The sequence below is a fragment of the Ictalurus furcatus genome, chromosome 5, assembly GCF_023375685.1.
Source record: "Ictalurus furcatus strain D&B chromosome 5, Billie_1.0, whole genome shotgun sequence".
NCBI lineage: Eukaryota > Metazoa > Chordata > Actinopteri > Siluriformes > Ictaluridae > Ictalurus > Ictalurus furcatus.
In genome coordinates, this window is record NC_071259.1 from 10,151,050 (window position 1) to 10,173,572 (window position 22,523).

The 22,523-nt window shown below is 43.7% G+C and overlaps 1 protein-coding gene across 1 annotated transcript in view; it reads left to right on the forward strand.

The window, feature by feature from the left end:
- cacna2d3a (calcium channel, voltage-dependent, alpha 2/delta subunit 3a) overlaps positions 1 to 22,523 on the forward strand; it is a 418,100-nt gene that overhangs the window by 365,566 nt on the left and 30,011 nt on the right. The window contains exons 27-28 of the mRNA XM_053624733.1: positions 9,665 to 9,726; positions 10,653 to 10,697. Of these exons, the coding sequence (XP_053480708.1) occupies positions 9,665 to 9,726; positions 10,653 to 10,697 (107 nt within the window). The remainder of the gene's footprint in view (positions 1 to 9,664; positions 9,727 to 10,652; positions 10,698 to 22,523) is intronic.

A 22,523-nucleotide genomic window follows, 5' to 3' on the forward strand; every position in this document is an offset into this window, starting at 1 on the left:
GATAAACCACAGACTCTCATTGGATTTTGAAGCCTGCAGACAGGACATGGAATCTCCTATTGGTTCAAATGAGGTGTCATTCGATAGGTCTAAGCCCAGGGGCCATTTTGAGCTCTGGTGTTTAGTAGTGGTGGGCAGAGTGAGGCTTTGTGGAACACTGAAACAGTTGAAGCAAATGTGCCGTATTGTTCGAGGCTTTGAAACAATCCGACACCCGTCTCCACTGTGACACCTAGTGGTCACTTGCAGGTGTTGCTCTGAAACAACCTTGACAACGATTCAGACAAGCATTGACGAATTATAACCTACATGTTGTTTATATCAAACAAGGAAGTGTCTGGGGGAGCTGATAGTGTTCTTGACTGGCATGCTGCCATCTTATGTTTGAATCCTGGGTGAAGTGTAGCTGTCCACATTGTTGTAAGAGCTGTTTAAAAATTTGTATTTTTTTTTTTAATTGTTGTGTTTTTTTATGTATTGAGTTTTTAACATCTGTTTGATAACTACATGAGCTAGGTTTTGTAATCTGTAGGCTCCTCATTGTGAATAACTATAGGTTATTTTGGTCATGAAAAATTAAGATATAAATGCAAAACTGTCAAAATTCTCTCTTGCCTACATACTAACCCACAACATCTGGCCGTGTCTTTTTTATTTTTATCAGGACATTTGGTGGGATTTCACATCAGATGATTAACAAGGCATCCTGAGGCAAGCACTGACCATGGATCAGTACAAACACTATTGAATCATTTCAGTTTTATAAACCTACATAATAAAACTGACAGGAGAACAGTTCAAATTATTTATTAAACACTGGTTCATTGGTTCACCTGGAGATCATCATCCCCTAGCGGCGAACCATGGAAATTTCTAAGCGTTTCTAAAGAGTATGACGTAATGAAGCCTTGTTTGCTGAAATCATGTGACATGGCCAGTTTGATACGGGCTCCAAACCATTGATTCGAAACAAAAGATTCATAAAGGTTTCAAAGCTTCATGAAGCAGTGTTTTGAAAGCTCCCATCACTAGCATTTAGGTGTGTTCGCTCACGTGCTGTTGAGATATGGAGAACACGATTTTCTGAGATGATTTGGAATGATGCAGCAGCAGATCATTTGGATTTATTGATGTAAAATGTGTTTTGGACTAAATATTTTTACATAATTGTATTGTTTGGACCTTTGGCAGTATAACAAGACTGTTTTTCTTTAGATGTTATTGTTCAGTGGAGTGCTATGCAGATTCAAAGGTGAGCTTGCTCCATTTGGTGTTCCTTTGTTTGTTTGCTGGTGATCTGACAAAGACATTGATTGTAGCTGCTGTTGTGATTGTATGTTTAAATGGTTTATAGGAATCGAATCACAAGATTCCTAGCTTTTTAAGAGTATGTTGCATGAGTATATTTGTCCTACGTACAGCTGTGTAAGTTCTCCTAATAATGTTGCATAAAAGACGTTACAATTCCTACGGCCCCTTATGGCTATATAAGGTAAGCTTGGGATTTACAAGGTAAGGCATAATTTGTAGTAAAAATTTGAGTAAATTTGGAGTAAAGAGTAAATTCTTTTGTTTTATATGGAAAACAAGCCTTGAAGAAGAATTTTATATATCGAACCCCATGAACATGAAAAGAGTGGTTTAAACATTCCACCTTATTAAAAACCTTTACAAATAATTGCCTAAACAACTGTAATAAAATATATCTTCTTTTTCCTAATTAGACTACATACAATATTTAAACAACTTGATGGTATTACTCTTCTTCTGAAAATAGATTTGATTGCATGATTTGGTTTGATTGCATATACAGTATGCATTTACTTATTTATTTTTAGAAAATTTTTTACCTCACACAACTCTAAATACAACTCCAGTGTGGCTCTAAACATTTAGTGCACATTAGCATGTGTTACCATTTTTAGCAAACCATTAAGTAATTTTGGTAAAACCTCTGTTTTTATTACCCATCTACACAAAAGCATCCACAAATACATGCAGTTTCACTCAAAATTTATTTAGTGTATATAACTATTGTGTATACAATATATGATAATCCCTAATCTCCCGGGCTGAAGAGCTCCCAAACCGGTTGATTATAGTGCATCACATTAGAGTGATTTTTAGTTTCTTGCACATATGCTTTAAATTCTGTCTTTATAGTAATTACTAAAAAGAAAGAGCTGGAGGAACATTTTGCAACTAATTAGGTTAATTGGTAACAGGTCAGTAATATGATTGGGTATAAAAAGGGGTATCTTAGAGAGACAGAATCTCTCAGAAGTAAAGATGGGATGGAATCTGGATGGAAGCATATGTTGCTCTAAAACCTGTGTATACTTTTCAGCATTGATGGTTCCTTTCCAGATGTGTAAGGTGTCTATTGGTACTGTTCCCTTTCAAAGGGAACTTCGACGTTGCATTTAGCATAACAGTATGGGAACGCCTTGCGCGCGTGACCGGTATCTGAAGCTTGTGTAAAATCATGCCTCTACTTATAGGCCTGCCATGATCAGGTGACGTGGCAATTAAGCGCGTCGCATGATATATATATGGCACCTGTGAACCACGCCGCCAGCCTTATTATCTTCAGCGAGACTGCATGTCTGTTGTTTGTGTGACAAAAACGCTTCATTTCTACTTGATATTTTCTCAAAATCTCTTAACTTTTCTATCCCTTTTTTAGAAGAAAAGAGAGGTAATTAATAAGCGAGAAAGAATTCAAGAAGTGTGTTACAGCTTGCTCCCGTTTCATCACGGGAGTAGTGCACACTTGCTGGGTGAAGTGTTTAGTGGTGTAGTATACGATGTCAGCCTCAAGAGGCTGCGCATGGTAATGCCTACATTAAGCAGCTTGGCTCGCGACTCGCACTCTTCCTGGAAGCCAAAGCGAGTCGGGTTTCAGAGCCTCGCGGAGCTGGGCCGGCTGCTGCCAAGGCAGCTAGCCATCTCAGGTTCGGGGGATCTCTGAGGAGCCGGAGATGAGCGCTGCTCTATCTCTTGCTCTGTCTTCTGGGTTTGGCTGTCTGCTGGATGTTGGAGCTCGCGTCGCGACTCCTCCTTCCGCTATGGAAAGCCAAAAGGTAATAATTCTTCTCCGACTCTGAGGAGTTAGAAGGATGTGCAAAAAACTGAGAGCAGCATATAAAGAGCTGCTTGAAGTGATTACTAAGGCTGAATGAGCCAGTGAAAGTAAATCCCTCACACTGCAGAAACTCCCCAGTCTTCCAGAAGTGCATGACAAAATATCAGGCTTCTCGGGGAAAACCATGCATAAGCCATATTCATAACCCCACGATGTTGGATTATTCGGCCACTGTGGGGAATGAACGGCATGGCTATTTAGCTATGCTGAAGGTGTAGGAGGCGTTTGCGAGCTACCTCTCTCCATCAACGGCAGGTAATTAGGGGGGCTGGCTTTGCATCCAAACCACTGTATAAGGCCACCGCGGCATTGGTGGGCAAGCCTATGCAGTAGTAGTCTAGCTTGTGGGTCACTGCAGACAATGACAGTGTTGCAGGCCTACCAAGCAGAACTGCTGAGTGAGCTCGACATATGGCGGCATTCAAAAAAGCCAGTTCCTTCCCTGTTGTCTCAAGCTCACCCCACGAGTGGAGCCTGGGCCAGCACTAGTGTGAGGGAGACCCAGAGGGCGAGTATGGCAGCCTGCCAACCCCCGCAGACAGCCAGGGGAACCGGGTGGCCACAGTCGCAGTCTGCTACTAGGCCTGATCTGAGAATAGTCATAAAGGCCAAGCAGGCAAACAAGAGCGTCCTGAGGGGCCGTGGAGGGATGTATCAGGGGACATGAGGTTGTTAGGGCAGGTAGCCCCCATCGCTACTGTAGGGCCTCCCCTAGCCAAGGCGGTCCCCAAGTTTTCAGTGTTCTCTGGTCAGTGAGCTGTCACAGGGCAATGAAAATCTGATGCTTTCCTTCCAATAGAATGTGGAATAGTTAACATCACTAAAAGACCATCGGGCAGCGTGCAAACTACTGCCAAATCTGTCTCCATGGCTTCTGTCTATCGTAGAAAGGGTTACCGGGTCCAGTTTATAGCTCCACCCCCCGTTCACAGGTGTACTCACCACAGTAGTCAGCACAGACCAGAGCCTGACGTTAGCGCAGGAAGTAAGTTCCCTTTTGGACAATGGGGCCATAGAACATGTACCCCGTTCCCAAAGGGAGGGAGGTTTTTACAGCCATTATATACTGGTCCACAAAAAAAGATGGGAGTATGCGGCCAATTTCAGATCTGCGTCATCTGAACCATACTCTTCGGACATACAGGTTCAAGATGCTGACGCTCAAACTTATCATGCCACAGATTCAGTTCGGGACTGGTTTGTGGCGATAGATCTAAAAGGTGCATATTTCCACATAGAAATATCTCTAGCTTTATCCCCTCGCACCTTCACAAAGTGCATGGATGTCACTCTGGCTCCATTGTGACTCCAGGGCATCTGTGTACCAAACTACCTGGACGACTGGTTAATTCTAGCACGATCCAGGGAACTGGCGGTTCAACATCTTGATGTTGTTCTCGCCCACATGAAGAGCTTGGGGCTCAGGTTGAATCTCAGAAAAGTATGCTTTCCCCGGTGCAGTGGACAACTTTTCTAGGGGTTATAGGATTCTACTACGATGAGGGCGTTTCTATCCCCAACATGCGTAGTGTCAATCCTATCAACACTGAGCAAGATAAATCTGGATCTTGAGAGACTATTGGGGTGGAGTCCATACGGCGAGGTTTGGCCATGCGGGATGGCGTGTGTTTGCCTCTGAGGAGACAACACATGGTCCGCTGTGGTTCACCATCACTCCTGCACAATTAGGGCTGGACACAATGGTGCACATGTGGCTGAGGTCACATCTGTATGCTGTTCCCCCCATCGCTCTGCTCCCACAAGTTCTAGTGAGAGTTTGCCAAGACAGTCTGCTAGTAGCACCTTATTGGCCAGCTCGAATATGGTTCTGAGAGATAATATCCCTGCGAGATGGCACCCCTTGGGAGATTCCCGTCCACAGGGATCCACTGTAGACCCAGTAAACTGCACAATAGCTACAGTTCTGGAGCTCTTACAAGAACATTTCTCAGCGGGGTGGGCTCCTTCTACAATCAGGGTTACGTGGCCGCCATTTTGGCCAGCCACGCCCTTGTTGATGGAGCTTCTGCGGGGCAACAATCTCTAACTTCGAGGTTTATGCGTGGTCTCAGGCGGCTAGGTCCATCTGCAGGCCGCGCATACCTTCCTGGGACCTTTCTGTGGTCTTGGAAGGTCTGTCAGGGGCCCCATTTGAGCCCTTAGAGTCAGCCTCTGAGAAGCTTCTGACTCTAAAGATAGCTCTTCTACTGACATCCTGACATCTGGTCCTGACATCTCTCAAGCGAGTGGGAGGTCTACAAGCTCTCTCTGCTGCCCGTTCCTTCCTTGACTTGGCCCCTGGATTAGCCAAGGTCTCCCTGTATCCTAGGCCGGATTATATTCCTAAAGTGCCTACATCGGCTGCCCACCCTGTGGTGTTGCAGGCTTCCTGCCCTCCTCCGTTCCTCACACCGAAACAAGAGAGGATGCACCTGCTGTGTCCAGTAAGGGCACTCTGTACTTACGTCCACCGCTCCAGCCAGTGGCATAAGTCGGAGCAGCTGCTGGTCTGCTTTGGTGGCGACAGTAAAGGTGATGCTGTGTCAAAGCAGTGCATCTCTAATTGGATAGTGGAAGCAATCTCTATGGCTTACGAGGCACGCGGTCTCGCCACGCCTCTGGGCATAAGAGCTCATTCCACTAGGGCGGTCGCCTCCTCAAAGGCTTTGTCCAAAGGGGTATCCTTGCAGGATGTGTGTGCTGCTGCAGGATGGTCTACGCCACACACATTCATTCATTATTACAGCCTGGATATTCATTACACCCCGGGCTCGAGTGTCTTGCAATGACCCTCGGGCTTGGGTCTTTTTGAACAGGCCGTACCCTCGGTATGACGGAGTGGGTATTCCCGTTCCCATTCTTTTATGCTAAATGCAACGTTGAAGTTCCCTTTGAAAGGGAACGTCGGGGTTATCCATGTAACCCTCTTCCCTGAGAAGGGAACGAGACATTGCATAGCTCTGTCATACCAGGGCAGGCCTGTGAATTGCGTCTTTGCTTCTGATAATAGAGGCTGGCAGCATGGTTCACAGGTGCCATATATATATATATCATGCAACGCGCTTAATTGCCACGTCACCTGATCATGGCAGGCCTATAAGTAGAGGCATGATTTTACACAAGCTTCAGATACCGGTCACGCGCGCAAGGTGCTTCCCATACTGTTATGCTAAATGCAACGTCTTGTTCCCTTTTCAGGGAACAGGGTTACATGCGTAACCCCGACGTTTTTGTGTTAATATTAAGCCTATAGCAACGTTACTGCTGAAATGTGTGGGGGGTTTTTTTTGGCTGCTGTAGCCATGACACACACGTGTGTGAGTGTGTGTGTGTGTGTGGGGGGGGGTGTCGTGACACTTGTGATGACAGTGCTATGTGTTATGAATAGAATTTAGAAGTGAGTTAGACCACAGTTGCTTTATGAATTGCCTCAAACCTCTTGAGTGATAGTCTTTCAACTCCTTGCCCACTTTTTGCAATCATTTAACTTCTTTTGAGTGACTGTTGGCATTTGACTTTTCTCTTCAAACTCTTGCCCACCCACTGTTCAACTTCTAGCCTCATCACTGGTTGTAAGCCTTTTTTAAAGAAACACATGGTAGGTTCTCTGTAACCAGGGTAACGATGACATTGATGTGCAATCGCACACAGAGCATGCATGTCATTCTCTGCCACACACCACTGATTTAGAGCTTCTCTATTTCTTGTGAAAATAGTTTGAATTTATTCACTATCATGTTATTCTCACCACTGTAAAGACTTATATTCTTTATATTTATATTGTATATTTATGAAACTAAGTGTATAAAAAAATATGCAATGAATCACATCCCTTATTGACATCCCTTATTGACTCAATGAGGGACACAGCATTACAGTATATTTTTCAATGCAAGACAATCCTGTATTACAAAGGATGGGTGGTAACCCTACTCACCATTTTAATCACTGTGTGGGGGACAGTGTGTTAATTGGTTTCCTACTTTTACAGACATATGAAACTTTCTGTTATGGCCTGTTAGGTTTTGAAAATAGAGAATCTCCGGGTTAGGATTCTTAAGAAGTGAGAAAGTGGGAGTACACAAGAAAGACGGTGCCCTCTCCCCACTACACACTTCCCGCATCAAGCTTGGGAGAGTTTACCAAATAACAAACAGACACGCAAAGTTTAAATGGCAAGATGTCTCGTTTATTCTTTAGGGAAAATTAGCTTTTCCTTTTGTTAGATTGACCTCAAACGGGGGAAATGTGCAAACTTAATATTTCAACAGCTGATCAACTATTTGTCCACCATGGAGTTGGACTTAAGTCTGGCAAGGATATTAATCCCGTGGCCACCGGTAATAATAGCCTGAGGTTACACATGAATTATGAGCACAGTAACAAGATCTGACAAGACAATAAATCGTAAATATAGACAAGAGACACTTGCTATTAAAATCAAACAAGATTTTATTAAACTACTCTAACACACACAAACTAAAGTAACACAAGCACACACACAAATACAAAATAAAGGGGGTGAAAGTAGCTTTGACGGTAAATGAATGACTCCCTTGTTTTAACACCGCACGCTGTTCTACTTTAGTAGAACTTTCAAACTTTTAGTCGCAACTGTTGGGACATAGACCTGACAACATTCTACTCGGTTTTCCTTTCTCTCATCTTTTAGCAAATCGCTCAAGGAACATACACATACCAAATAAGGCATATATTGGCCATTGTTAACACATTACTAATAATTTTTCATACACCTATATCCATAATCAGTCTTACTCATGCATGCTAAACAATCAAATGTCTAAATGCAACTTTGTGGTTACAAGCATGATAATTACAGGGTAACACATAGAAGAAAGTAGGCAATGTAGAATATATAAGGTGTCCTTATTTAATTGGTGTGACAAAGGTGTGATAAGGACCTTGATTAAAGAACATCAACTGGGTAAGAGGACAAAAGGGCTTTGCCCGTGTTGATTGTCCTTGGGGCCTGTTTGGTTGCCTTACCCTCCTTTTCCCCAAATTTATCAGCTGAGGGCCAGGGCTTTCATCTTGTAGGCCAGCCATCACGTCTTGGCCACTGGCCTAGATCCATGAATTTTAGGAGAGGTTTGCTAATCTGTGAGGGATCATCCATTGTTCACAGGGCAGTAAGATCTCAGCAATCAGCCATGAGCTGTAATTGGCTAAAGTCTGCACACAAGGGCTCATAATTTAAGGCTCATGTGAAGGGGTGATCTTATGCTCATGCTTATCTTCTGCTTATGATCTTGTGCGCTGAGATCCTACAATTCTAAGAAAGATAGAGTATATATCATGCTTGACACACAACAGAGACAATGGGTGAACTGTTGATTGGCTAGGTGGAAGGGCATATTTGCATAAAACAGGGAGCATATCAATGTGGGACAGGAACAACTCCATATATGGTTTTCAGGAAGTCATAGGAATATGGGCAAATGTTATTCAGGAAGGTATGTAAATGCATGCAAATGGTATTTGGGGAGACAAAGGAATGCGTAAATGGTGAGGGGCTTTATCTGTCTGTACCTGGTAGAGAAAAGGTTAAAGGTATTAACACAGGAACAACGAAAGTGCTAACAAAGTAATGGGGGGGGGGGGGTGTTCACAGTAAACTTATCATGACCCTAATTGTGCTATGTAGTATTTTCTTCTTTAACTCAAACACATAAATAGGCACTCAGTTAAAATTATTTTGGGCAAATCACTACATTTTATTAACCATCATAATCCTCTGATCCCCCCTAATCCCCTAAATGTCTGGGGATTTTATTGTCCATACATTTTGGCTGATGTACTAAAGAATTTGCAAGACCATTTGGAAAGCTGCTTTTATTTTATATGTAGTTTTGATATATATTGTACTGTTGGAAAATCTGCACAATCCCTTGATCACATTTCCCAAGTAAACCCCTCCGCCATCTTTTCCTGTCCCATCTTATTGATATTTGATGCCTAACAGGTATTGCTGATTGCTTCTGGGGTGTCCTTTGACAACCAGACCTCTCTCCCTTAGCTCTATTTCTCACAGAGAAAATATTTCTACTCTACATGGACAGGAGAAATGCCTTTGTCAACAAGTTCAAAACCTTAATCAGTAATTCAGTAACTCATAAGTCTTCTGCATGACATATTTAACTTGGCCTTACACCATCATGTTGTGGTTTTTATATACATGATTGTATGAGAGAACTGGATCTGAGAATATAAGAGCTGGACGTGAGAAGGAATGCATTTCATATTCCCTGAATGAACAGGATGTAGAAGACTGGAGATCGTTTTTTATATTTGATGGGTCACGTCATACCGCCTTACTAAATATCATTCAGTTAAGGCGTTGTATTCATAAAGGTCTTGAAGATTAACGACTTCTTGATTTGTCATTATTAATGAAGCTCTGGTGGTTGCAAAATTCTATAACCTTCATGTTTGTGTTAAGTAAATAGCATGTCACTTTGACTATTCTTGAACATGACATGTTTTGAATGTGTGCTCCAGCTGTGGGGATACAGATGAAATTGGAGTTCTTTCAAAGAAAATTCTGGACTGCCAGCAGACAGGTAAACATCCACAAAACACACACACACACACACACAGCTAGACATCTAGGCTGAGTAAAAGTAATATAATACTTTAAAAAAAAATTAATGGAATTTATCATAAATTCAGTTTATCAATTGTAAGCAAATAATTACTCCACAGAGGATACATTTAAAATCACTTAAATATGCAACTAATTTAATATCCCTGCTGACCCCTGCTGACCATTGAAGAGTATTATCAGTAAGTTGAATTAATGGTGCCTCACACCTCCAGGGTTGGGTGTTCGATTCCCACCACGGCCCTGTGTGTGTGGAGTTGGCATGTTCTCCCCGTTTTGCAGGGGTTTCCTCTGAATACTCCGGTTTCCTCCCCCAGTCCAAAGACATGCATGGTAGGCTGATTGGTATGTCCAAAGTGTCTGTAGTGTATGAATGGGTGTGTGACTGTGTATGTGATTGTGCCCTGCGATGGATTGGCACCCTATCCAGGGTGTACTCCGCCTTGTGCCCAATACCCCCTGGGATAGGCTCCAGGTTCCCCATGACCCAGTAGGATAAGTGGTATAGAAAATGGATGTACGGATGAAATAATGGGAATTTGAAATTAAACCATTTAAAAATTTCAATTATTATATTTTAAACATAATTATTAACATAATTAATAAAAAAAAGTAAAAAATACTAAGGCATTTTAAAGATTTCACTCCCTGCTTAAATGGCAGATTTTGTTTAAGTCATAAACAATTCATTTTTGATACACGGCCATTTGTTTATTATGTTGAATACAGTATATTGAAATCACAGTCATTCATCAGTGGATAAAAATAATATGCACTAATAAGACAGTCTCAAATTTCAGGAATCACCACAATATGTCTGTTATTTATGTGTCTGTATTTGCGCAAGTAACCACCATTTAAAAAATGTCATGTTTCGTGTTGTAGTGCACTACCCTGGATGGGAAGTGTTCCATCAGCTGTGATGATGATGTGAGTGTGCACACTTCCTTTATATCCAGTCCATCATGCCTGGCACCCTTGTTTTATTTATAAACCATTATGAGAAGTATCTGTAAGCATGTTTTAGTAAACAAACAAACAAAAACATACATACAGTGGGGCTCCAAAAGTCCGAGAGCACTAATGAAAATGCTTCTATTTGCATTATTTTCTAATTTTTAATACAACAATTTTCATTACAAATTATATTATTGACTTCAACCTTGAATCTTTGAAATATTTACATGAATTTCAGAGTTTCTTAGTATTTGATACATCCCTTTTTTGCTTTTTCTGCTTTGACAGTGTACACTAGAGCTGGTACAGACTCCACAAATTTGTGCAAAACCTGATGATCAATTCAAATCTATTAGTGTCGTTTGAACACATGCTTCAATAGAAGAGATTAGACAATGAGGAAAATCTGGCCTTCTGTACAAATCAGTTAACATGCTCAATATCGGACATTTGCTTACATTTAAATAGTGACCTAGAAATAGTGTAGAATCTTGATATTGAACATTTAAAGTGGTGCTTGAAAGTTAGAAAATATATATATATATATATATATATATATATATATATATATATATATATATATATGCATAAATATGCATAAATATGACCTAAAACTTCATCCAATTTTCACACAAGTCCTAAAAGTAGACAAACAGAACCCAAGAAAACGTCTGGGTTACGCATGTAACTCTGTTCCCTGAGAAGGGCACGAGATGTTGCGTTTAGCATAACACTATGGGAGCACCCCTCGCGCGCGACTGGGATCTGAAGCTTGTGTAAATTCCTGCCTATTTATAGGCCTGCCATGATCAGGTGATGTGGCAATTAAGCGCATCACGTGATATATAAATGGCACCTGTGAACCGTGCCGTCAGCCTCTATTATTTGAAGCGAAGACACAATTCACAGGCCTACTCCAGTAAGACAAAGCTACGCAACGTCTCGTTCCCTTCTCAGGGAACAGGGTTGCATGCGTAACCCACACGTTCCCATTCAAAGGGAACTTCAACGTTGCGTTTAGCATAACAGTATGGGAACAAGAATACCCACTCCGTCATACCGAGGGTACGGCCTGTTCTAAAATACCCAAGCCCGAGGGTCACTGCAAGACACTCGAGCCCAGGGCGAAATGAATATCTAGGCTGTAATATCGAATGAATGTGTGTGGCATACCACCCTGCAGCAGCACACACATCCTGTAAGGATACCCCGTTGGACAAAGCCTTCGAGGAGGCGAGCCCCCTAGTGGAATGAGCCCTTATGCCCAGAGGCGTAGCGAGACCGCACGCCTCATAAGCGATAGAGATTGCTTCCACTATCCAATTTAGAGATGTGCTGCTTTGACACAGCATGACCTCTACTGTTGCCGCCAAGCAGACCAGCAGCTGTTCCGACTTACGCCACTGGCCGGAGCGGTGGACGTAAGTACAGAGAGCCCTTACTGGACACAGCAGGTGCATTCTCTCTTGAGGAACAGAAGAGGGCAGAAAGCCTGCAACAACACAGGGTGGGCAGCAGATGTAGGCACTTTAGGAATATAATCCGGCATAGGATACAGGAAGGCCTTGGCTAATCCAGGGGTAAAGTGAAAGGCCGGAAGGGGCAACTGAGAGAGTTTGTAGATCTCCTACTCGCTTGAGAGATGTCAGCGCCAGCAGAAGAGCTATGTCTAGAGTCAGAAGCTTCTCAGAGGCTGACTCTAAGGGCTCAAATGGGGCACCTGACAGACCTTCCAGGAACACAGAAGGTCCCAGGAAGGTATGCGCGGCCTGCAAATGGGCCTCAGCCGCCTGACACCACGCATAAACCTCGAAGTTAGAGGATGTTGCCCCACAGAGGCTCCATCAACAGGGGCATGGCTGGCCAAAATGGCAGCCACATAAACCCTGATTGTAGAAGGAGCCCACCCTGCTGAGAAACATCCTTGTAAGGACTCCAGGACTGTAGCTATTGTGTAGTTCACTGGGTCTACAGTGGATCCCTGTGGATGGGAATCTCCCAAGGCGTGCCATCTAGCAGGGATATTATCTCTGAGAACCATATTTGAGCTGGCCAATAAGGTGCTACTAGCAGCATTCGTAGACTGTCTTGGCGAACTCTCGCTAGAACTTGTGGGAGCAGAGAGATCGGGGGAAAAGCATACAGATGTGACCTCAGCCACATGTGCACCATGGCGTCCAGCCCTAATTGTGCGGGAGGAGTGAGGGCGAACCACAGCGGGTAGTGTGCTGTCTCCCTGGAGGTGAACACATGCAGTCCCACTTGGCCAAACCTCTGCCATATGGACTCCACCACTTGTGGATGGAGCCACCAATCCCTGGGCCTCAGCCCCTGCCTCAACAGTATGTATGCCCCCACATTCCAGTTGCCCAGAATGTACATTGCACTCACTGACAAATTTCCCTCTGCCTAGAGAAGAATTAGTTGTGCTTGCCTGAACAGGGGGCGCGGACATAATCTTCCCTGGTGGTCAATATATGAGACCACCGCTGTTTTGTCTGTAAACACATGCTGACCTCTCAATTGAGGAAGAAGGAATTTCAGTGCTAGAAATATGGCCCACATTTCTAGGCAATTTATATACCACTCCAGATGAGGGCCGCTCCATATACCATGAGCTGGACAGCTGTCTAAGAGCGCACTCCAGCCCATGAGGGAGGTGTCTGTCATTACCGCCTTGCGCCAAGGAGACACCCCTATAGTGTGACCCAAGGCTAGAAACCAAGGACACTCAAATTCTCAGAGCACGTAGGCATTGCCGCGTGACACTGATTACTCTCAGAGGTTTTGTTCTTGGATGAAACCCCCAACTTCTCAGCCACCACTGAAACGGTCTCCTGTGCAATAGGCCCAATGGTATGACGTTGGCTGCTGCTGCCATAAGCTCCAATAGTCTCCCATAGAGACTGGAGGGGATGCCAAGATCCAGCTTTATCTTGTGGCTAGGATTGACCCTACGCATGTTGGGGATAGAAATGCCCTCATCGTAGTAGAATCCTTATAACCCCTAGAAAAGTTGTCCACTGCACTGGAGAAAGCATACTTTTCTGAGGTTCAACCTGAGCCCCACGCTCTTAATGTGGGTGAGAACATGTCGATGTTGAACCGCCAGTTCCCTGGATCATGCCAGAATTAACCAGTCGTCCAGGTAGTTTAGTACACAGATGCCCTGGAGTCACAATGGAGCCAGAATGACATCCATGCACTTTGTGAAGATGCGAGGGGATAAAGCTAGCGATATTTCTATGTGGAAATATGCACCTTTTAGATCTATCGTCACAAACCAGTCCTCAAACTGAATCTGTGGAACAATAAGTTTGGCCATCAGCATCTTGAACCTGTATGTCCGAAGAGTACAGTTCAGATGACGCAGAACTAAAATTGGCCACATACTCCACTATTTTTTGCGGACCAGGAAATAACGGCTGTAAAAACCTGCCTCCCTCAGGGAACGGGGTACATGTTCTATGGCCCCTTTGTCCAAGAGGGATCTTACTTCCTGCGCTAACGTCATCTCTGGTCTGTGCTGACTACTGTGGTGAGTACACCTCTGAACTGGGGGGGTCGAGCTCTAAACTGCACCCGGTAACCCTTTTCTACGGTAGACAGAACCCATGGAGACACATTTGGCAGTAGTTTCCACGCTGCCAGACGGTCTTTTAGTGATGTTAATATTCCACATTCTATTGGAGGGAAAGCATCAGATTTTCGTTGCCCTGTGACAGCTCGCTGACCAGAGAACACTGAAAACTTGGGATAGCCTTGGCTAGGGGAGGCCCTACAGTAGCACTGTGGGCTAACTGCCCTAACAACCTCATGTCCCCTGATACGTACCTGCACGGCCCCTCAGGAATGCTCCTCTTTGCCTGCTTGGCCTTTATGACCATTCTCAGATCAGGCCTATTAGCAGGCCACGACTGTGGTCGCCCGGGTCCCCTGGCTGTCTGCAGGGGTTGGCGGGCTGCCATGCTCGCCTTCTTTGTCTCCCTCGCACTAGCGCTGGCCCGGGCTCCACTCGTGGATACCCGTGTGAACTCGACACAATAGGTAAGGAGCTGGCTGAATGCCGCCATATGTCGAGTTACCTCAGCAGATCTGCTTGGTAAGCCTGCAACACTGTCATTGTCTGCAGTGACCCACAAGCAAGACTACTACTGCATAGGCCTTGCCCACCAATGCCACGGTGGCCTTACACGTTGACTTAGATGGCAAAGCCGGCCCCCTTATATTACCTGCCGTCGATGGAGAGAGGTAGCCCGCAAGCGCCTCCTCCACCTTCAGCATAGCTAAATAGCCATGCCGTTCATTCACCACAATGGCTGAATAATCCGACATCGTGGGGTTATAAATACGGCTTATGCATGGTTTCCCCCCAGAAGCCTGCTATTTTGTCATGCACTTCTGGACGAAAGGGGAGTTTTCTGCAGTGTGAGGGATTTACTTTCACTGGGGAGAAAAAAGCTCATCCATCCTTAGTAATCACTTCAAGCAGCTCTTTATATGCTGCTCTCAGTTTTTAGCACATCCTTCTGGCTCCTCCGTGTCAGAGAGGAATTATTACTATTATTTTTGTGTGTGTGTGTTTTTTTTTTTTGGCTTTCCACAGCAGAAGGAGCAGAGCGGAGAGCCGGACAGACAGAGCAAGAGAGAGAGCAGCGCTCGTCTCCGGCTCCTCTTCCAGATCCATAAGAGATCTCCTGGACGTGAGACCGCGAGGCTCTGAAACCCAACTTGCTTCGGCTTCTGAGAAGAAAGCGAGTTGTGAGCAGAGCTGCCTAATGTAGGCGTTACAATGCACGGTCAGACCTATCGAGGGCTGCCGTCGCATGCTCCATCCCTAGACACTTTACACAGAAAGTGTGCACTACTCCCCGTGATGAAATGGGAGAAAGTCATAACACACTTCCTGAATTACCTCACTCATATTTTTCTCTCTCGTTCATTCCTTTTTTTTCTTCTCTTTTTTTTAAAGGGATAGAAAAGTCCAGAGATTTTGAGAAAAGATGGAGAGGAAATGAAGCGTCTTTTTGTTTCTTTACACAAACAACTGATATGCAGTCTCGCTGAAGATAATAAGGCTGATGGCGCGGTTCACAGGTGCCATATATATATCACGCGACACGCTTAATTGCCACGTCACCTAATCATGGCAGGCCTATAAATTGGCATAATTTTACATAAGCTTCATATGCCGGTCGCGTGTGAGGGGTGCTTCCATAGTGTTATGCTAAATGCAACATGGAGTTCCCTTTGAAAGGGAACAAATGAGACAAAAATATTATACTTAGTCATTTTTATTGAGGAAAACAATCCAATTTTACACATCTGTGAGTGGCAAAAGTATGTGAACCTCTAGGATTAGCAGTTACTCTGAAGATGAAATTAGAGTCTGGTGTTTTCAATCAATGGGATGACAATCAGGTGTGAGTGAGCACCCTGTTTACTGTAATTTAAATAACAGAGATCTATCAAAGTCTGACCTTCACAAAACATGTTTGTTTAAGTGTATCATGGCATGAACAAAGGAGATTTCTGAGGACCTCAGAAAAAGAGTTGATGCTCATCAGGCTAGAAAAAGTTACAAAAACATATATAAAGAGTTCAGACTCTACCAATCCACAGTCAGACAGGTTGTGTACAAATGGAGGAAATTCAAGACCATTGCTACCCTTCCCAGGAGTGGTCGACCAACAAAGATTACTCCAAAAGAGCAAGACGTGTAATAGTCTGCGAGGTCGCAAAGGAACTCAAGGTAACTTCTAAGCAACTAAAGGCCTCTCTCACATTGGGTAATGGTAATGTTCATGAGTCCACCATCAGGAGAGCATTGAACAACAATGGTGTGCATTGCAGGGTTGTAAGGAGAAAGCCACTGCTCTCCAAAAAGAACATTGCTGCCCTTCTGCAGTTTGCTAAAGATCATATGAACAAGCCAGAAGGCTATTGGAAAAATGTTTGTGGATTGATCAGACCAAAATAGAATGTCAAGATATCTGTCAGTGAACTGAAAGTGAAAATGAGTCATGCAGCAAGACAACAACTCTAAGCACAGAAGTCATTCTCCTAAAGCATGGTTAAAGAATAATAAGTTAATGTATTACAATGGCCAAATCAAAGTCCTGAAATTAATCCGATAGAAATGTTGTGGAAGGACCTGAAACAAGCAGTTCATGTGAGGAAACCAACCAACATCCCAAAGCTGAAGCTCTTCTGTACTGAGGAATGGGCTAAAATTTGTGCAGTTAACGTGCAGGACTGTTCCCTTTCAAAGGGAATTCAACGTTGTGTGAGCTCCATGCTGTGGGAAGCACCCTCATGCGTGACCGGTATCTGAAGTCTTTGTGAAATCATGCCTATTTATAGGCCTTCCATGGCCAGATGATGTGGCATTTTGCGCATTGCATGATTATAAAATGGCACCTGTAAACCACATCATCAGCCTTATTATCTTCAGCGAAAGACTGCATGTCGGTTGTTTGTGTGAACATGCCTAAAAACTCTTCACTTCCTCTTGATTTGTTCAGAAAAGGATATACAGTGGGGGAAATAAGTATTGGACACGTCAACATTTTTTTCAGTAAATATACTTCCAATGAGGTTATTCACATGAAATTTTCACCAGACATCAGTACTAACTCAAGAAATATGGAAATATAAAGAATTCGCAACATTAAAGTCCATAAATAAAGTATGTGTAATAAAGTGGAATGACACAGGAAAGAAGTATTGAACACTTTAAGGAAAAGCAGTTCTCCAAGGCAAGGTAAGGCAAGGAACCAGCTGAAATCCATAAGTTATTATACCCCCTATCTGTGCAAATTATATCAGCTGGGTTAGTAAATTGATGGTCTATAAAAAGGCTTTTCGTTTCCAAGGTGTCACACAAGAAACATCTCATAATGTTTACAAGCAAAGAGCTCTCCAAAGACCTTGGGAACCTTATTGGTGCGAAACATATTGATGGAATAGGACACAGACATATTAAAAAACTTCTGAATCTTCCAGTAAGCACCATTGGGGCCGTTATCCGCAAGTGGAAGCAACATCACGCCGTCATCAACTGGCCACGCTGTCACGATTTCCCCTGGAGCTAGCGCTGTACCATACAGCATGCTTGGAAACCCGAAGCGCGAGCTCACTTTTGGGTTTTCAGTGACACTGACACTGTTTACTTTCAACACGTGCATTTGTTATGGTTTATATCCTGTCTCCACCCCTGTATTGTCATTGGTTGTTTCCCGTTGTTGTGTCATCATTAGTCTCAGCTGTTTTGTGTTCACTCTTGATTATGTTTGTCATTTAAACCCCTCCTATTTCTTTGCACTTCGCAAAAAATTACGTGAGTTTTCCATATACCAAGCGTTTGTTTCTTGGTTAATGTGTTATTATTTTTATCTTGTTCTCGCCCTCGTTCTCGATTCCTGTTTTGCCTCGTTTATTCCCTTTTGCTGATCGCCTGGCCTATTGCCTGTTTTTTGACCACGCTATCATCTCATGATTTGGATTTGTCTGTCTGCCTCTCTACCGAAAGAGCTCCAGAAACACTTGGAGGCAGCAGGTACCATCATCACAGAGAAAATAATGCACTCCACTGCTCACACTTACCCTCGGGAAGACTCTATTACTAAAGAAAAGGCATGTCGAAGCTCATTTAAACTCATTTGGACAAGCCTATGAAATACTGGGAGCATGTAGGCTGGTCAGACCAGAGCAAAATTGAACTTTTTGGCTGTCATACTACACAAACATGTTTGGAGAAGAAATGGCACTGCACATCACCCCTGAAACACTATTCCAACATTTTGGAGGTGAAAGCATCATGGTGTGGGGCTGTTTTTCATTGCATGGTACTAGCAGAATTCATATAATTGAAGGAACGATGAATGGAGCCCTTTACCTGGAAATTCATGAGAAGAATCTGCTGCCATCCACCAGGATGATGAAGAGCAAACATCGGTGGACCTTCCAGCAGGACAATGACACAAAGCATACAGCAAAGTAAACTCACAATTGAGAAAAAAAACCAAGGCATTAGAATGGCGCAGTCTATCACCTGACTTGAATCCAATTGAACAAGATTTAAAGACAATGTTTTTAGAAGAATGGGCCATAATCACAACTGAAAAACAAAGACTTCTCCACTAAGTATTAAATTTCAGTTAGCATGTTCAATAATTTTTTCCTGTCATTCCACTTTATTACACATAGCTTCATTTATGGAATAGCCTTACTGTTGACACGTCCAATACTTATTTCCCCCGCTGTATATCCTTTTCTGAACAAATATATACTTTTCTGGCCCTCACCACTTTGTGAGTATGAGTCAGAGAGAGTTCAGGAAGTGTGTTACTCCTTGCTCCCATTTTATTACAGGGGGTGGGGGCAGAGGACACACTTTCTCTGTGAAGTGTCTGGGACCATGTGGCAGCAGCCCTTGAGGGGGCTGACTGTGCGCATTGTGAACGCTTCAAAATTAGGCAGCTCCTTTCTCAGCTCGCTCTCTTCTCAGCTGAAGGTAGTTTCAGAGTCCCAGGACTTTGATCTGGCCGCTGCCGAAGAAGCCAGCCGGCTCCAGTCCTGGGTATCCCATATGGATCTGGAGGAGGAACTGGAGACAAGCACTGCTCTCTCTTGTTCTGTCTTCCGGACCCGACTTTCTGCTTCCGGGTTTTGGAGATTGTGTCTCAACTCCTCCTTCTGGTATGGAGAGTCAACCCACCCTCTCTGACTCTGAGGAGCCAGTGCACCAGTAACAGAGAATAGCTCTCACTCATATAAAGAGCTGCTTGAATGATTACTAGGGCTGTAGAAAGGCTGAATTTAGACTGGCCCGGGGAAGAGGAGTTCATAGCAGGTTGGACGAGCGCTTTGTGAAAATAAATCCTTCTCACACCATAGAAAACTGCCCTTTTTTCCAGAATTGCATGTGCTTCTGGGGAAAACCATGCACCAGCCATGTTTATAACCCCATGATGTCGGATTATTTGGCCATCATGGGGAATGAACTATAAGGGTATTTGCCTATGCCAAAAGTGGAGTAGGCACTTGCAAGCTCTTCATCAACAGCAGGGAATTTAGGGGGCCGGCTTTGCCATCCAAGCCATGTAAGGCCACCTCAGCGTTTGTTGGCAAAGCCTATGCAGCAGTGGGTCTCGCTTGTGGATTACTCCATACAATGGCAGTGTTGCAGGCCTACCAAGCAGACCTGCTGAATGAACTTGACAGTGTGGAGGGAACTGGGCGACTTAGCAAGCAGCCTGTCATATTGGTCTCCCTGCTGGACGCCCCGTTGAGTCTTCTGGCCTGTTCGGCGGCACAGTTAACGCCATCGAAGAGTACGAACCATATGCCCGAAGGCTATGAACCATACTCTTCAGACATACAGGTTCAAGATGTTGGTACTCAAACTTATTGTTCCACAGATTCAGTTTGACCCCGCGACCCGATTACGGATAAACGGTTGAGGATGGATGGATGGATGGATGGATGGATGGATGGAGATTCAGTTTGAGGACTGGTTTGTGATGATGGATCTTAAAGACGCATATTTCTACATAGACACATTGCCCAGTGACAGGAAGTTCCTGAAGTTTGTGTTTGGAGGCAATGTGTACCAATAACCGGTTTCTCCCTTTGGTCTAGCTTTATCCCCTCGCACCTTCACAAAGTGCATGGATGCTGCTCTGGACGACTGGTTAATTCTAGTGAGATCCAGGGAGTTGGCAATTCAACATTGAAATGCTGTTCTCGCCCACATGAGGAGCTTGGGGCTCAGGTTGAACCCCAAGCTAAGCATGCTTTCTCCAGTGCAGAGGATGACATTTCTAGGGGTTATATGCGATTCTATTATGATAAGTGTGTATCTATACCCAACACGCGTAGGGTCAATCATATCAACATTGAGCAAGATAAAGCTGTGTCTGGGCATCCCCTCCAGTCTCTACAAGAGACTGTTGGGGCTTATGTCAGTAGCAGCCAACATCATACCATTGGGCCTATTGCACATTAGACTGTTTCAGTTGTGGCTGAAACGTCTGTGGTTTCATCCAAAAAGCACCTAACACCTGTTAAAAACCTAAATTTACTCTTCTAGCTGACTCGGACAGCCTAGGTCATAAAACATTTACTTTTTATCTTCTATCACTAGAGAATAATGATGAATATTGTCTGAACTTCTTACTGAGAGAAAGTATATCTAATCAGTTTGTTTTGGGAAAGTTTCCTGGTCAGAGCTATAGCTTGACTAAATCCAACCTTGAAGCAGCTGTGTGTCTGTCACAGGACGTTCGGAGGTGAACAGCTGGCACACAGGGGAGGTGAACTGACCATATGATGAGACAACAGATAATCAATGGTGATGTTCTTCTGACTCACAGCACATATGTGGACATTTTCTAAGTTTGTCTATGCCTTAACCAATCAGAATTATTCAACATGATGTGATGACTAGCTTAATGATTGTGTGAGAGTATAATTATTGCTGTAATGACTTTGTACGCAGAGCGGCCTACGAACTCCTGATAAGTGTGAAGCTGACTTCTGCTGATGAAACTGCAAACTATTATTCAATAGAATTTTCTTAATTTGATTGCATCTCTTGACTCCTGGCATTCATTCATCATATCTGGTCGTTATGTCTTTAACTGTAAATTTCCCTACAGTGTCACATGACAATGCCTACGTGCTCTGAGAATTTGGAGGTTTCTCTGGTTTCTAGCCTCATGTCACACTTGGGGGGCATCTCCTCATCACAAGATGGTAATGACAGACACCTCCCTCATGGACTGGGATGCGGTCTTAGACGGCGATCAAGCTCACGGTCTCTGGAGCAGCCCTCATCTAGCGTGGCATATAAATCACAGAGAAATGCTGGCCATATTCCTAGCACTGAAATTCTTTCTTCCTCAGTTGAGTGGTCACCATGTGTTAGTTGTGACAGACAATACAGCGGTGGTCTCGTATATCAACCACCAGGGAGGGTTACGTTCGTGCCCCCTGTTCAGGCAGGAGCAACTAATTCTTCTCTGAGCAGAGGGAAAGTTTTGGTCAACCAGAATGTGGGGGCAGACATCCTATTGAGGCAGGGGCGGAGGCCTAGGGATTGGAGGCTCCATTAGTGGAGACCATATGGTGGGGTTTCGGCCAAGCGGAAGTGGATGTGTTCTCCTCCGAGGAGACAACGTCTGTGGTTCACCTTCACTCCTCCCGCACCATTCAGGCTGGACACCATAGTACACACGTGGCTGAGGTCATGTCTGTACGATTGCTCTGCTCCCACAATTTCTAACGAGAGTTCGCCAAGACCGTCTACGTGAGGGTGCCTCCCACAGTGTGAAGCTCATGCAATGTCTCGTTCCCTTCTTAATTAACAGGGTTACATGCATAACCCAGACAATCAACAGTTTCCAGAAACATTTAGTGCAGTTATTGCTGCACAAGGCGGTCACAGCAGACACTGAAAGCAAAGGTTCACATACTTTTGCCACTCACAGATATATAATATTGGATTATTTTCCTCAATAAATAAATGACCAAGTATAATATTTTGTCTCATTTGTTCAAATTGGTTTTCTTTATCTACTTTTAGGACTTTGATGATGTTTTAGCTCATATTTATTCCGAAATAGAAATAAAACATAATTTTAGTAAAAAATTTAATAGAAAATTCACAAACTTTAAAGCACCATTGTACTTTCACTGTTTAAATATTTCAAAGATCTAAAGCCTTTTGGACCCCACTATATATAGGTTTTATGTTTATACTTTAGCAACTAACATTGTCATGACACAGTTATATTC